The sequence below is a fragment of the Aulonocara sp. 'chitande type north' Nkhata Bay genome, linkage group LG6 (genome assembly GCF_057382095.1).
Source record: "Aulonocara sp. 'chitande type north' Nkhata Bay isolate Kocher_YH1m ecotype deep benthic linkage group LG6, A_spYH_male_GT1.1, whole genome shotgun sequence".
Taxonomy (NCBI): Eukaryota; Metazoa; Chordata; class Actinopteri; order Cichliformes; family Cichlidae; genus Aulonocara; species Aulonocara sp. 'chitande type north' Nkhata Bay.
The window spans coordinates 11,796,024-11,813,420 of NC_141349.1; the positions used below are offsets into that span (position 1 = coordinate 11,796,024).

Sequence of the window (17,397 nt, forward strand, 5' to 3'; positions counted from 1 at the left end):
AAGAGTTTCTCAAATAAAGAAAGGATATTCTCCAAGGACTGCATACAGCATGCTTTTAAGTTACTGAAGATAAAACTGAAGACAAAGAGACCCACAAACAGTAAAGACCTAGCAGAGCATCTCAGTGGAGGACACACAGCATTGGGTGATGTATAGAAATGTCTTTAATATCAGATAATAAACAGATACAAAACTTTTGCTTTGAATTTTGAAATAAAGCTGAAAGTCTGCACTCCAAGCACAAATTGATTGTCTGATGTGCAGAGGTGAAATTACAAGCAATACTTTTGATTATAATGAGCTGTAATTCATTATTATCAAGTTGTCTTAACAACTTCCTAAAACACCAACAGTGAAGGAGAGAGCATATTTTTCCCATATTGGTTCTTTTATTGCCTCCCTGTTAAATCTAGAATATAATTTAAAATTATTCTCCTCACATACAAAGTCATTAATAATCAGGCCCCAGCTTATCTTTAAGACCTCTGTTTCATCCCAATAGAGCAGTTTGCTCTTAGACTGCCTGCCTATTAAACTAAAATATAATAAAATAAAAATAAGTGACATCCGGGTGTGTTCAGTGTTCTGTCATTTCCATGTCTGTAAGATAATTCAGGCTTTACCTTTGCCCTATATAACACTTCTTTATATCTATCATCTAGTGTGACTTATGAAAGAGAGTTCAAAGAAAAGAAGAAGCTACGCACATTGGGGTTTTTTTTTTGGTTTTTTTTACTGATGACAGTAACTTAGTGATATGGTTGGTCACATGTTTTGACATTTCATATCTGAGAATGAAACAGCCACTATGAGTATGTGAGTTTTTCAATCCCCTTTGTACTCTTTATCAAGTTACTTAACATGTAAGCCACCAACGGCAGGTAGAACAGCACCTTGTAGATTTGTTAAAGTGAAACTCTTTATGTGTTAAAAATGTTTCATGGTTACTATGACTGTGAAATAAGTGAAGTGAAAGTAGTATGATTTCAAAACTAAACAGTTTAAACAGCCACACAAACCTTAATTTTATGTCTTTGTTTTTTCTTGACTTTTTAAACTTAAATAATAAGTTCTGTTTTATTAAGGCGATTTTTAAAGAGTCCTTGGGAAATATGTCTTCTTGCTGGGAGAACCTTGAGATCTCTTTCCTCTGTACAGGGTTCATTACTAATTTCTACTAAAAATTACTATTGGATTAGATACTTATTTGCAACAGTGTCAGTACCAACACACCTGCTGACACACAACTTTACACAGCAGTGCTACAGGCAGGCAGACATCGCCTCCCCTCACTAATAGCTGAAGTAGAGGATGTTTACACTGAACAACACTTTGGGAGTGTTAGGTATTTTGATACCATAGTAGCATTTACAGGATATTGTTTTATACAGGAAAACTGTTACTCAATAAGGCCCAACTACTAGTTGTTTTTCTCTTTCTCTGTGACCCAAGAATTAATGTGTAGGACTCACAAGCTGGTACCCCAAGGTCGAAAACACCACAGAGATGAGACCACTTCCTTACTCCCATCCTCCCTTTTTCTTTATCTCCTGGAAAAGGCTCGTTAAAGGCTAGGTGGTTTGTTTCAGAATTCACTGATGAAAGAACTCTGTATTCTATGTAGCCCGGATGGGAATTTGGGAATAGATACTCGTAATTCCCATGGACTTAAACGCCACAGTAACATAAGGTGTTCACAGTTAATATTATGTGATTTAACTGTACTCTGAATGTAATTTGCCCTGTAATATGTCACAAGGTAAATACAGGTAATTAGAGCAATGAACCTGTTATGTTAATCATAAAGTATTATTTTATGGTATGTAACTCTGAAGAGAGTTAAAGTATTGTTCAGAGTTCTAATTTTCTGGAGGCCCGTGAAGGTAGCATGAAACGGGACCTGTGTATCTGTTGTAATGGAGGAAGAGAGGAGAACGGCATGGAGAGATGCACGAGGTTAGCTGAACCAAAGTGAGAGACTCAGCTAGTTTTACTGAAGTTACCTAGCACAAAAGAGTGTCGGACTAGAAAGCTAACCGTGTGAGAGCTTCGCAACAGAGTGTGGGGGAAGTGACTTTGTGTTCAATGGTCGCACCACCGTGAAAAAACTGTGTTTCCAGCTACGACCGCCGAGGCTAAAGGCTAGCCCGGACTGCCTGGCTGCGCCACGGAGGCAGCCGCTATGGACTGTCGGAGAGCTGGACAGTGACTGGCTAACGCGTTGTAGCAGAGACAGCATCCGGTCCGCAGGGAGAGCGGAGAGTGAATTTAGTTTGGGACTGGCGAACGGAAACCTACCGAGCAACTGAACTGTAAGTTGGACTTTCGTGCTCTTACTGGGGAGAAGAGGATTTTTCTCCATCGTCCGGCGTGAGCAGCAAACAGGCCTGCAACAAGTGTGAATGTGAGTGTGTGTGGGGCCCATGTGTGAATATTGTGTATCTAGTGGATTATATAGCATATTTTTGAGTGTACATTCGTGAGTCACTTACCAAGAGGTGATAACATAATTTGTGTTGTTTAACATAATTTCAAAGGGAAATATTTCATTTACACAGCATGTTTCATTTGTTTATGGAGCTGGATATCATTTGAGTTGAGTTAAGAAAAGGGTGTTTTATACATTACTTTTTCCTGCCCTTACATTCAGTAAACGTTTGGTTTGTGTTAAAGAGTTGTCTGGGGTTGATTCTTTTACTATTGGTTAAGTCTAACTTGCAGGCAAAGGTTTACTGATAGTTTCCCTGATTCCTGTCTATACTAGAACCTTTTTGTGGTATCTAGGCTGTAACGAACCTAACACCCCGCCTAGGGGGTCCAAACTGAGGTAAGTGGATTTAGACTCCGTATCACAGGTGGGGTGCTACATAAAATGGAGGCACCGCTGGGATAAAGACTGGTAGTAATTAGTATTAACTTGTGACCCAGACAACCTTTAAAGAGAGGGTGATTTGAAGTTATAGTAGGTTACAGCAGAGCAAAATCAGTTTGTGTTTGGTATTGTGTTACACTATACACATACAGTAAGATTCACACACTCAACACCAAGAAATGGCTCAGTTACGGCACTGGTGTAAAGGAGAAGGCCTTAACCCTTCGCATGCCATACTACTTAAAGATGTTCCCGAGGACACAGAGATTGAAGTCATAGAAAGAACTCTGCAATCCATTAAAGTTCTTGGACGTGTGAAGGTTAGAGGACGTATGTATGATCCTCAGAGCAAGTGTTTGACTGTACTGTGTGAATGCAGAGAAAAGGTAAATACTAAAGCCATTCCTCTGGACATTCTAGCTGATGGCAGCAATTCACCCTGGAGAATCATCGGCCACTTAGAGGAGGAGGATGGTTCAGTTGACCAGCTGGTTGCAGATGACTGGCAGGCATCTCAAACTGATTTGGGACCTGCCGCCACACTTCAGGCCTCCACTCCTGAAGCAATCATCAGAGCTGTTGGTGACCTTCTGCAAAATACCTCTAAGCCTGCCAGTGACAATAGCAGCTACAGGAGGTTGCGCACCTTCTCAGGGGTTGTTCCCACACCCCCAGGAGAGGAGCAGTTGGAGAACTGGATACTACAGGCTCGACTGATGATAGAGGAATATGATCGGCCTGACAGAGAGAAGAAAATCAGGATAATGGAAAGTGTAAAGGGTCCCGCGTTGGAGATTTTACAGGCTGTACGATTTAATAACCCTGAAGCAACACCTCAAGAATACATTGATGTAATTGAGAATACTTTTGACACACCAGAAACAGGAGAGGAACTCTATTTTGCCTTCCGAATGCTATGTCAACACAGAGGGGAGAAACTTTCTGAGTTTCTGAGAAGAATGGAGAGATCTCTCAGCAAGGTGGTCAAAAGGGGAGGTCTGTCTCCTGCCCTAATAGACAAAGCACGTCTTGATCAGCTCATTAAAGGTGCAACAGGGTCTGACCTGATGCTGTTAAGTTTGCGTTTAAGGGAACGAAAAGATAATCCCCCTACCTTTCTGCAGCTGTTAAATGAGGTCCGCATTGAAGAGGAGCATGAAGCTTCTCGGCGCAGACTTAACCTCAATAAAGTCGTGCATGTCAAAAGCGCTACTGTACCCACAGGGGCACACGTGGAAAATCTCAGACTTGAGATACAAGGTCTGAAAACCCAAGTCAGTGATCTCACCACTGCTGCCGGGGTGCCAGGTGTCCATTCACCTGGGGCAGCATCCACAGAGAATGTGGAAGCAGACGGCTTGGGAGAAGACAAAAACTTCCAAGCATTAAAGAAAGAAGTGGTGAGGCTAAGAAAACAGATCTCTGTCATGTCAGTCAACCCCAGCAAAGGGGTTGCGGTGCCCTCACCCAGGCACCATGGTTCTCCCACGCACCTTCAGCGGGGAGCAAGAGCACTCAGAGATCCCAGTCACTTTTTCTGTTATCGCTGCGGGGAGGATGGGCACATCTCTACCAAGTGTAAGGCTCCAGAAAACCACCCTAAAGTGATACAGAAATTCATTCATGCTCAACGGAAACAGGGAGAAAGTAATAGAACTCCCAGTCCTGCCAAAGAACCGACCACCACCAATGTAGGTGTTAACCGGAGTGTTGTCAATGTCAGGACGCCTAGTTTCCCTGAAGGACTGGTAGGGCCACCCTCCACAGCCGGTGTGAAGGTAGATGGTGTACCTTGCACCGCTCTCTTAGACAGTGGCTCTCAGGTGACCATCATTTTTGACAGCTGGTATTCAAAACACTTGTCTCATGTGCCTTTACGCTCTGTTACGGGCCTAGATATTTGGGGACTAAGTGAATCAGAGACCAGCTATCCTTACAGGGGGTACATTCAAATTGAATTGGAATTCCCCGAAGAAACACGAGAGAAAGTTGAGACTATCCCAGTCCTCGCTTTGGTGTGCCCAGACCCTCGGTGCTCAGATACCATACCTGTCTTGTTGGGCACCAATGTTCATAAAATCAGACCCATTCCTGCAACTGGAAAGAAAGTGAGGGTGGGGAATGTTTGCTCTGCCAAAGTGAATGTTCAGCAGCCTCAGAACCTACCGACTATTATGTCTGAGTCTGCCAAGGATGATGACAGTCCAGTAGCTAACGTTAAGTGGACTGGTCCTGGCCCACTGGTCATTCCAGCTGGGAAAGAACGTATAGCTGTCTGTAAAGTCAAAGACATCCACACTATTGGAGACAGCATCCTCATCACAGAACGGGCAGCTTCACATGCCCTTCCCCCGAGTGTGCTTGTGCAGCCAACCGTACTGTTCTCCAAGATGCTTGATAGAGACAAGTTTCTGGTGCTCATGCGCAACCAGTCACTAAAAGACACTGCCATTCCCATGGGCACTGTGGTTGCACATCTGCATGTAGCTGACATAGTGACTGATGTCCCCGGCCCAAACACAAAAGCTTCTACTATGCTTGACCCATCTCTGTTTAATTTTGGGGACTCTTCTATACCAGCTGAATGGAAACAGAGGCTTAGTCAGAAACTTGCAGAGAGAGGCAAAGTTTTCTCGACGGAGGAATGGGATGTGGGTTTGGCTAAAGGAGTGCAACATCACATCCGTCTAGCTGACCATACCCCCTTCCGAGAGCGGTCCCGCCGTGTTGCCCCAGCTGACCTGGATGACTTACGCCGCCACCTGCAAGGACTTTTGGCAGCGGGGATAATAAAAGAATCAAGGAGTCCCTATGCTTCCCCCATCGTCTTGGCACGAAAGAAAACGGGGCGGTTGCGCATGTGTGTGGACTATCGGACCCTGAATCGCAGAACTGTCCCTGACCAATACACAGTTCCTCGCATTGACGAGGCGTTGGACTGTTTGTCTGGCAGCAGGTGGTTCTCTGTCTTGGATTTGCGTAGTGGATACTACCAAATTCCCATGGCAGAAGAGGACAAGGAGAAGACCGCTTTCATATGTCCTTTGGGATTCTTTCAATTTGAGAGGATGCCCCAGGGGATAACCGGAGCTCCCGCGACCTTTCAAAGAGTAATGGAGAAAGCAGTGGGAGACATGCACATGATTGAGGTCATAGTGTACCTTGACGATTTGATCGTGTTCGGAAGAACTTTGGAAGAACATGAGCAGAGACTAATCAAAGTTCTTGACAGACTGGAAGAGACTGGCCTAAAATTGTCCATTGACAAATGTCAGTTCTGCAGGCCACAGGTGACATATGTTGGACACATAGTGTCAGAGAAAGGGATTGCCACTGACCCAAGCAAAGTTGAGGCGGTAGCTCGCTGGAAGCAACCCACCGATCTCCCATCACTGCAGTCTTTCCTAGGGTTCTGTGGGTATTATCGTCGCTTCATAAAGGACTACTCCATCATTGTCAAGCCGTTAACCGAACTATGTAAAGGTTACCCACCAACCCAGAAGGGAAAGCGAGCTGTCAGAGTCCCAGAAAAGACCTACCATCGCGTAAATGAACCGTTTGGGGACAGGTGGGATGCTGCATGTACAGAAGCTTTCCAGAACATTATACATTCTCTTACAAATGCACCTGTTCTAGCATTTGCAGACCCAACCAAGCCATATGTGTTGCACATTGATGCTAGCCTTCAGGGGTTGGGTGCTGTGCTCAACCAAGAACACCCAGAAGGGCTGCGACCAGTTGCATTTGCTAGCCGAAAGCTTAGCTCATCAGAGAAAAACTACCCCGTGCACCAGCTTGAGTTTTTGGCGTTGAAGTGGGCTGTAGTTGACAAGTTTCACGACTACCTGTATGGAGCACAGTTCACTGTGAGGACGGATAACAATCCCCTCACATATATCCTCACCACTGCCAAGCTCAATGCCACCGGGCATCGGTGGTTAGCTGCTCTTGCCACTTACGATTTCACTCTCCAGTACCGACCTGGGAGCAGCAACATTGATGCTGACGCGTTATCACGCAACCCCTTACCAACAGAGGACACTGATTGGCAAACTCTGCCCTTGGACAGTGTCAAAGCTCTGTGTAAGCAGATCTCCTGTAGAAATTCAGCAGGAGGGGGGGCAGTCAGCTTTGCTGAATCGTTAGGAGTTTCCCCTGAGGCACTCCCAGAGTGTTTTGTTTTCCCCACTCATCTTGACTATGGGTGTTTGACCCAGATAAGCAAGGCCGAGCTTATCAAAGCACAAGACAATGATCCAGTGATCGCTCCTGTAAAGAAATCTATGAATGGAGCGATTCCCTTTACTTTCGACAAAGACTCCAATGCAGAAGCCATGTTGCTTCAAAGAGAGGCAAACAAGTTGGCAATCACTGATGGAGTACTCTACAGGAAAGTACAGAGACAACCTGGAAAGGAAATCCATCAGCTTGTACTACCCCGAGAGCATGTTGCCATGGTGCTTAGATCACTTCATGATGAGTCAGGTCACCTGGGGGTGGACAAGACTGTGGAGCTCATACGAGACCGATTCTACTGGCCTAGGATGAGTGCAGAAGTTGAGCAGTACATCAGGAATTGTGGGAGATGTGTTGCACGTAAGGCACCCACACAACGAGCTGCACCATTGAACCAGATCACCAGTAGTGGGCCACTAGATCTCGTGTGTATTGATTTCCTATCCCTAGAGCCAGACTCTCAGGGATATGCTAACGTTCTGGTAGTGACTGATCACTTTACCAGATATGCACAAGCTTTTCCAGCTAAAGACCAGAAAGCCTCCACAGTAGCCAAGATTCTCTGTGAGCGGTACTTTGTGCATTATGGACTTCCGACCCGGATACATTCCGACCAGGGACGTGATTTCGAGAGTAAGCTGATCCACGACCTTCTGAAAGTGTTGGGAATCCGGAAATCCCGGACAACGCCTTATCATCCCCAGGGAGATCCACAGCCAGAGAGATTTAACCGGACGTTACTTTCCATGCTGGGAACCTTGGATCCCAAGAAGAAACAGGCGTGGAATCAGTCCATCAGTCATTTGGTACACGCGTACAATTGTACGCAGAACGAAGCAACTGGGTACTCACCCTACCTGCTTATGTTTGGCAGGGAGGCCCGGCTGCCTGTGGACATCTGTTTCGGAACCAACGACCAGACACACAGCAGTCTGACACATCACCAGTACGTAGCTAAGCTGAAAGCTGATTTGCAACAAGCTTACCGCCTAGCGACAGAGGCTGCTGACAAAAGTCATCAGAGAAACAAGAAAGCACATGACAAGCATGTGAAAGAACAGACCTTGGCACCAGGAGACCGGGTGTTGCTAAAGAATTTTGGTGTCTCTGGAAAGCACAAGTTGAAGAATAAGTGGAGAACTGCACCCTATGTTGTGCTTGACAAAATGCCCCGTCTACCAGTATACAGAGTGAAACCTGAGAAGGGAAGGGGGGTGGAGAAAACGGTGCATCGTAACCACTTATTACCCATAGGGTATCTAGTGAGACTTCCAAATGATAGTGAACCAGAGTTGTTTGATAGACCTGTCACTCGATCCCAAAGGGGACTCGCCAAGGCTACACCAGTTGACAATCAGGGAGATGCAATATCTTCTTCAGAGTCGGAATCCGAAGATGCATGCCTGACACAATTCCCATACATGGATTGTGAAAACCTTCTGTCACTGTCAGAACAGCTTCTGAGGGACCAAGGTCAAAAGCCAAATGTGTTGGATCTTGAGAGTTCAACCACTGATTTGGCAGATATTGAAAGAAATTCAGATGATCATAACCCTCCAGCTCTCCAGCTAGACCCTGAGGCAGTTACAGTGACTGGCCCTGAGGAGGGAACCGAAGAGAGTGGGATGTCGCTGGAAGGAGAGGAGCATCCAGTGGGCCGCCCACAGAGACTAAAGAGGCCTGTGGTGAGACTGAGTTATGATGAACTCGGGCAATCATCAGATCACCCTGTAGTGGTTTTGAGCCATGGGGTTTTGGTGGGAAGTGGCACTTACAGACATTCACGAGATCACACTTGCCAGACTTCATGGTGTCACCCACTAGCACTATGCCCTTCCTGTGTTAAATTAGAGCTGGACTAACAAAGCACAGATTTTTGTGTTTATAAATCTGTGGGGTTTGATAGGGGCATCAAACGCATTTAGAAGGGGGAGGGTGTAGCCCGGATGGGAATTTGGGAATAGATACTCGTAATTCCCATGGACTTAAACGCCACAGTAACATAAGGTGTTCACAGTTAATATTATGTGATTTAACTGTACTCTGAATGTAATTTGCCCTGTAATATGTCACAAGGTAAATACAGGTAATTAGAGCAATGAACCTGTTATGTTAATCATAAAGTATTATTTTATGGTATGTAACTCTGAAGAGAGTTAAAGTATTGTTCAGAGTTCTAATTTTCTGGAGGCCCGTGAAGGTAGCATGAAACGGGACCTGTGTATCTGTTGTAATGGAGGAAGAGAGGAGAACGGCATGGAGAGATGCACGAGGTTAGCTGAACCAAAGTGAGAGACTCAGCTAGTTTTACTGAAGTTACCTAGCACAAAAGAGTGTCGGACTAGAAAGCTAACCGTGTGAGAGCTTCGCAACAGAGTGTGGGGGAAGTGACTTTGTGTTCAATGGTCGCACCACCGTGAAAAAACTGTGTTTCCAGCTACGACCGCCGAGGCTAAAGGCTAGCCCGGACTGCCTGGCTGCGCCACGGAGGCAGCCGCTATGGACTGTCGGAGAGCTGGACAGTGACTGGCTAACGCGTTGTAGCAGAGACAGCATCCGGTCCGCAGGGAGAGCGGAGAGTGAATTTAGTTTGGGACTGGCGAACGGAAACCTACCGAGCAACTGAACTGTAAGTTGGACTTTCGTGCTCTTACTGGGGAGAAGAGGATTTTTCTCCATCGTCCGGCGTGAGCAGCAAACAGGCCTGCAACAAGTGTGAATGTGAGTGTGTGTGGGGCCCATGTGTGAATATTGTGTATCTAGTGGATTATATAGCATATTTTTGAGTGTACATTCGTGAGTCACTTACCAAGAGGTGATAACATAATTTGTGTTGTTTAACATAATTTCAAAGGGAAATATTTCATTTACACAGCATGTTTCATTTGTTTATGGAGCTGGATATCATTTGAGTTGAGTTAAGAAAAGGGTGTTTTATACATTACTTTTTCCTGCCCTTACATTCAGTAAACGTTTGGTTTGTGTTAAAGAGTTGTCTGGGGTTGATTCTTTTACTATTGGTTAAGTCTAACTTGCAGGCAAAGGTTTACTGATAGTTTCCCTGATTCCTGTCTATACTAGAACCTTTTTGTGGTATCTAGGCTGTAACGAACCTAACACCCCGCCTAGGGGGTCCAAACTGAGGTAAGTGGATTTAGACTCCGTATCACAGGTGGGGTGCTACACTATGTCTAGGAGTGTATTTTGCTGGGATGATCATAAATTATAGCTGAACTGATAAACTACACACAGGATACTTCTTTGTTCACAAGGCAGGAAGACGTTTCCTTATTTGGTCTGTACCGGTTTGAACTGGGAAAGCTGACACACGAACCTTTTTTTTCATCTATATAAACTGCTGTGTATCAAATAAACCTTTGAGTCGATTTGGGAAGACAACCTGAAGCAGTCTGTGTTTCCTTGTTCTCCCAAGCTGCTCCCGACGTCGTAACTAACCCAGCTGAATGGCATACCTGAGTGTTACTTTAAATAATTAGGAATCTTATAAGGAAAGGACAGAACTCTGCTTATCGCTCACGCCACGGAGGAAACCCGGGAAGGCAATTTCCTTCAATTTTGGTGTCAGAAGTGGGATTACTGACAGAAGGTAAATATGCGTCTTTCATATTTATATAGAGACCATATTATACCTCTCTCAGTGATCGATCCATAAAAAAACGGGATATGCTGACGAAGTTTCACTTAGTGATCCAGAGAGATACACTGACTGACTTCCTCAGTCCCCGAATAAAGTAAATTAACCCTTGTGTGGTGTTGGTGGACACAGGAAGTTGCCTGTTGTCTTGAATATTTTAATTTTGTTTAAAAAATAATAATAATAATAATAATTAATTGTTTAATTAAACGTACGTTAAAAAGTGAGAAGTTGCTCACTCAGAAAAAGTGACACAGAAAGTTGCCTGTTGTCTTAAATACTTCTCGTTAAGTGAGAAGTTGCTCATCAAAGAGTGACACAGGGAGTTGCCTGTTATCTTGAAACGTACGTTAAAAAGTGAGAAGTTGCTCACTCACAGAAAGCTAGTAAATAATTAAATTTAATTTTGTTAAAAAAAAAAAAACGAAAGAAAACTGAAAACGGGTCTCACAGACCCGATTACCATACAAGGGTTAAAAGCAGTAAATTAAAAGCAGAAAGACACAGGAAGTTGCCTGTTGTTTTACGAGAAGTTGCTCGTTAAGCGAGAAGTTGCTCGCTAAGTGAGAGTTGCTCACACAAACAAAAAATTGCTAGCAATAAATTTAAAGTGACCTCAGCTGTGCCGCAGCGAAAATACTAACATAAATCCTCCTAGCGTGTAAACCCCTCTGGAAATCACTGAACATGGGTCAGAATTATTCAAAGACCACAGACAGGTCCGATAAAAAATCTAAAGTACCTGTAAAACCAAAAATTAATAAAATACAAAATAAAGTCTCAAATAACGGCTCAGTATAACTCCCATTTCCGGTTACGTGTAACCTACGTCCGCGAATCGGTGAAGACGTCCATGATCACGTATCCAGAACATGCGGGAGTGCTTATGTGACTGACTTTGTTTACAACTTAAGAAGTTCAATGCATTCTAATTTATTTCCGGAGCCTTATCCCGAACGATTATCGCCAGAAAACAGGTCAGTAGAAATGTTGAATATCATTTGTGATAAGAAAAGTAGTCTGCTTAAAAAGTCCTGTAGAAAATATATGATAGAATGCCGCGACGTGATGCATCAAATGTTACCGCTATGGACAAAAGGAGGGTAAATAATGACAAAGTCGCCGATTTCTTTAAGAATCTAAAGAAATTCCTGCTAACAATGTCCAGAGACAAAATTGACTTAAATGCAGTAACTATGTGTAAACAGAAGCCTGATGAATCCATCCTAGTATTCATAAAACGCTTTATGCACTGTTGGACAAGCTAGAGGTGCAAATTTAGCTCAGTTTTCCAGCAGCCGCAGACACCCAAAGCAAAAATGAATTTGTGTATTTCATTTAACATAAAGGGTGAAATGTTTGCTGACACTGATAACAGCTTATGTTTTCTCTGCCCTATGTACCGACATGATGGAGAAGGAACATCCTCTGTGTCAGCTGGACCCTCAGCAGAGAATGAACTCAACATCCTTTTTGTCCGGTACTCTATGTCACACACTGTGCCAAAAAAACCCGTGTACAGACGCCACTAACAGGTAATCCCATGACTGGGAGCCACACTTTTGTTTCTCTCACACTGTTCAACAACATGATAACTGCTCACACAAGTGAAGGTCAAACAGTGATTTTGTCACATAACTCAGACATAGTTTATGACATAACTACACCATGTCGACACATAGATCTAACCTATCCTATCCACTGTACTATTTCTGCAGTTACATTGCCAGCTGAATACCAGAATATGACATTGTGGTCAAAAAGTGAGAATGATATAGGATTTATTGACTGTACACTTTATCACGTACACCTATTAAAACACAACAAGCAGTATATGTCAAGCAGCATCCCATTTCCACGGAAAAAGCCGCAGTCCTAGATGTCATGATAGGAGATTTATTGACTACAGGAGTAATAAAGCCCACACTCCTGTCAATCCTGTGCCAAAGCCTAACAAACCTGGCGTATGGCGTTTCATACAAGACTTAAGGCAAATTAATGCAGTCAACATTCCTCTGCCACCTCTCGTTTCAGATGTTCACAGCATATTGACATGCATTGCATACACATTTTACCGTGGTGGATTTATGCTCCGCTCCTTTTTCTCAGTACCTGTGACACACAGCCGTTATTTGCATTCACACATAGAAATAAGCAGTACACTTGGACTCGTTTGCCCCAAGGCATGATAGACAGCTCTGCTGCTTTCTCAATGGTGCTTCACTCCTCCAGGGCTGCACCCTGATCCACATGTGGATGACCTCCTCCTCTGTGCTGAAAGTGAAAAACTGTGTCAAACTGCTACACACATGCTTCTCCAGCACCTCAAAAAGACTGGCCACAAAGCATCTGCAAAGAAAATGCAGTACTGTCAGACTTCTGTTCAATATTTGGGATTCACACTGTCTCACGGAAAACGTTCCATGACTGCAGACAGGGTCAAAGCTGTGACCTCCGTCCCTCGTCCCACTACACAGAAGGAAATGTCGTCCTTCTTAGGCATGGTGAACTATTGCAGACAGTGGATACCAGACTGTTCTTTTCATGACCACATTCTGCGTGAATGCTGCAAAAAAGACAAGCCTCCTCGAATACTGTGATCCACAGAAATGACTGTCTCTTTCAATGCATTAAAGGGAGTGCTGACCTCCGCCACTCAAAGGTGCTGCCTGAATTGTTCAGGAATGCCGGCCTGCCTGAGGGCAGTAGTAGCTTGCTCTATCATGATAAGGGACTGCGAGAAGCTTACACTCTCACATGACACTATTCTACACACCAATCACCAGGTCACGACCATTATAGCAAACATAACTACACAACACATGCAAATCTCACTATAAAAGCGAGCAGCACACCTGATTCGCCAGCACATTTATTGATCCTATGCTGTGTTCTTCTGACCGACAGGATGGCTCAGACAGGCTTGACGATCATGACTGCATGACACGTATACAGGAATCCACAGCACCACGTCCAGATTTAGAGCAAACACCTATCTCAGACTCAGCCACGGTTTATGTGGACGGGTCCTGTTCAAGGCCGAATGACAACTCATTTCTTTGTGGCTATTCAGTGGTAACAGTGCCTGACATCATACTAGAGGCTCACTCATTACCATTTCACTCAGCACAAAAAGCAGAGCTCATGGCTTTAATACGCGCCTGTGAGCTACATTTGGATAAGCATGTGACAATTTGCGCAGACAGCCGCTATACATTTGGCGTTGTGCATGACTTTGGCACATTGTGGAGACAGAGAGGATTTAGATCTGCTGATGGAAAATAAATTGCTAAATTCTGATTTTGTTCAAAGACTTTTTCAGGCTATACAGCTACCATCGGCCGTTGCAGTTGTAAAAACGAAAGGACACAGTACAGCTGACACAGACGAAGCAACAGGTAATGCCTTAGCAGACGTGACAGCCAAGGCTGCAGCTGCATCACAGCTCCCACCTCCGCAGGAAGTATTATCTGTGCCCATACAGCTGCCACTTGTTACACTCCCAGACTATTTAGACACAAATGTTGATTTAAAATTCATACAAGAGCAAGCCTCTGCATGTGATTACACCTATTGGGAGAATAATGACTGTACCTTAGATGACAGAGATGGCTTATACAAAATCTTAAGGGTTTGATTGCCCTCCCATATTCCCTGATGCCAGTCCTTGCCCGACATTTTCACTGTGTGAGTCATGTCGGACAAAGAGGGGTAATAGGGGCAATAAAATCAAGATTTGTAATTGAGAAAACATCACACGCAGTAAAACGCATATTAGCAACCTGTCTAACATGTGCACGAACTAATGTAGGAAAATCAAAAGCGAAACATCAGCATTTACCACAACCAGATTTTCCATTTCATACATTACAAATTGATTTTACACATATGCCAGCACAAGGAAGCATCAAGTACTTACTGGTAATAGTGGATCAATTTAGTAAATGAGTAGAAGCTTATCCAACCTCAAAAGAAACTGCAGAAGTAGTCTATCAAAAGTTGAGCAATGAAATAATACCCAGATTCGGAATACCTCACCAGATTAACAGTGATAGAGGATCTTCATTCACATTAGAAGTAATTCAAAAGTGTGCTAAAACTTTAATGACCTGGGTCAAATTACTTCCTCAAGTCCTGTGTGAGATTAGAATGACTCAATCTGCAGTAACCAAATTATCTCCATTTGAAATAAGACTATTTCCAACACCATGGTCAGCTTCCAGAGGGGCACCGCTAGTAGAAGGTGATGTATATTGCATTGTCCACTGATGTTCACAACCTGGTAGAAAAACTGAATAATAACTATCAGAAAGTTTGTCTCTCTCAGCTTTTCCCCTCCACAGTTCCACCAGTGGAGACAAGGAGACGCATGTTGGAGAAGCCACTAAAACCAAGGACACTCTGGGAGGCCGCGTTTTCCAGCCCCCAGGCTTTACTGGCAGTGACGAAGAACCAGCATCCTCACAGACGGACAACCTCAGTGGATTCATGCCAGCAGGGTTAAGACCAGCCCAATCGGACCATCTCAGGCGTCGGATCAAGCAGACGACATCTCCGGCGAGCCAGCGCCCGGAACTAGAGCAAATAAACACACACGGGTAGATGACATCTCCGGCGAGCCAGCGCCCGGATCCAGTGCACACACGCAATCACTGATTAACACACAACGTCTGAAAGAACAACAACAAGGTACTCAAACATCCAGCAGGAACAGAAAGCCAAAAGTACCACATGATGTCTAACCTGATAAAGCCAGACTCATTCCATCCTGATAATGGAGAAAATGAAATGCCCATTGTCATCATACGACGCTTATTCAATGTCTCTCGAACCTGGGACCAGGCCAGGAGACGACTGAAGAACTGTTTTTCTTATATACTTTCTTATATATTTAGGTTATTTATCATATCTATCGCATTAACCTTAGGATTTCTCTTTGCTATTTTGTATTGTAAACTGCAACCCTGTTCACATTTCTGCAAGCCACATTTTCAATGATAACCCATATAGCTACCAGTACAGCCACTTCAATGTATTTGCAATTGGCACAAATTGACCCAGATTATGTGTCAGATGTCACCAATGATGTTCCTGATGTGTATATTGAACATTAGGTTGTGAACTATTACATTTTATGATTTGCTTTTTATATTATGTTATTACATTTGTGATTTTTCCTTTCTATTTGAGTTATTATTTTTAAAAATAATAAAAGAGGGGAACTGTTAGGTATTTTGATACCATAGTAGCATTTACAGGATATTGTTTTATACAGGAAAACTGTTACTCAATAAGGCCCAACTACTAGTTGTTTTTCTCTTTCTCTGTGACCCAAGAATTAATGTGTAGGACTCACAAGCTGGTACCCCAAGGTCGAAAACACCACAGAGATGAGACCACTTCCTTACTCCCATCCTCCCTTTTTCTTTATCTCCTGGAAAAGGCTCGTTAAAGGCTAGGTGGTTTGTTTCAGAATTCACTGATGAAAGAACTCTGTATTCTATGTCTAGGAGTGTATTTTGCTGGGATGATCATAAATTATAGCTGAACTGATAAACTACACACAGGATACTTCTTTGTTCACAAGGCAGGAAGACGTTTCCTTATTTGGTCTGTACCGGTTTGAACTGGGAAAGCTGACACACGAACCTTTTTTTTCATCTATATAAACTGCTGTGTATCAAATAAACCTTTGAGTCGATTTGGGAAGACAACCTGAAGCAGTCTGTGTTTCCTTGTTCTCCCAAGCTGCTCCCGACGTCGTAACTAACCCAGCTGAATGGCATACCTGAGTGTTACTTTAAATAATTAGGAATCTTATAAGGAAAGGACAGAACTCTGCTTATCGCTCACGCCACGGAGGAAACCCGGGAAGGCAATTTCCTTCAGGGAGGAGTGATGCAACAACTACTTTTACAAGTGTTAACCTGGCTGGCACATACGTTACTGTCAGTTGCTTTATTATTAGCAATTAGCAGGGGCGATCGTGGCTCAAGAGTCGGCAGTTCGTCTTGTCATCAGAAGGTTGCCGTTCGAGCACCGGCTCCGACAGTCTCGGTCGTTGTGTCCTTGAGCAAGACACTTCACCCGTTGCCTACTGGTGGTGGTCAGAGGGCCCGGTGGCGCCAGTGTCCGGCAGCCTCGCCTCTGTCAGTGTGCCCCAGGGCAGCTGTGGCTACAATGTAGCTTGCCATCACCAGTGTGTGAATGACTGAATGTAGTGTAAAGCGCTTTGGGGTCCTTAGGGACTAAGTAAGGCACTATACAAATACAGGCCATTTACCATTTTACCCAGTGGGTCACCAGGAAAGTTTAGAGGGTTGCGTAAGGGGGTGCATCTGGGAGTATATCTTTGCCAAATCAAGCACAAGAATCCATCCACTGAGGAAACCCTGTGGAAATAAGGGCAGCACCGTAAAATAACATTATGTGAAGGCACATTGGCCATCTGTTCAGCCATTATTAAGGTAGTGGCTAGTGGCTTTAGCTAATAATAGTAATAAGGATAATGTGGGAACTAAGCACCAAATACAATCTTGCCCATATTTTGCCTTTGATGTCAAGTATCAAAGATTTTCTTGGTTGACTTGGATGATTTTTATTGACTTTGACATTCATGTCATGACGTGACAGT

The 17,397-nt window shown here is 43.9% G+C and overlaps 2 protein-coding genes across 3 annotated transcripts in view; one reads left to right on the forward strand and one right to left on the reverse strand.

Annotated features, from left to right (window-relative positions):
* The window catches only part of LOC147327317 (uncharacterized), a 35,937-nt gene that overhangs the window by 13,741 nt on the left and 4,799 nt on the right, over nucleotides 1-17,397 (reverse strand). The window lies entirely within an intron of this gene.
* On the forward strand, nucleotides 1,631-16,589 carry LOC147327318 (uncharacterized). Of its 2 annotated transcripts, none has more exons than XM_086294942.1 (2): nucleotides 1,631-11,740; nucleotides 12,183-16,589. In XM_086294942.1, the coding sequence occupies exon 1, from the start codon at nucleotides 3,052-3,054 to the stop codon at nucleotides 8,968-8,970; it is 5,919 nt and encodes a 1,972-aa protein (XP_086151068.1). In that variant the 5' UTR covers nucleotides 1,631-3,051; the 3' UTR covers nucleotides 8,971-11,740; nucleotides 12,183-16,589. The 2 variants fall into 2 exon arrangements, with proteins under 2 accessions (XP_086151068.1, XP_086151069.1); XM_086294943.1 differs by having other exon boundaries at nucleotides 15,091-16,589.

What these genes read in the sequence shown, in the direction of transcription:
- LOC147327318 (XM_086294942.1), top strand. Translation starts at nt 3,052, where the DNA reads ATGGCTCAGTTACGGCACTGGTGTAAAGGAGAAGGCCTTAACCCTTCG.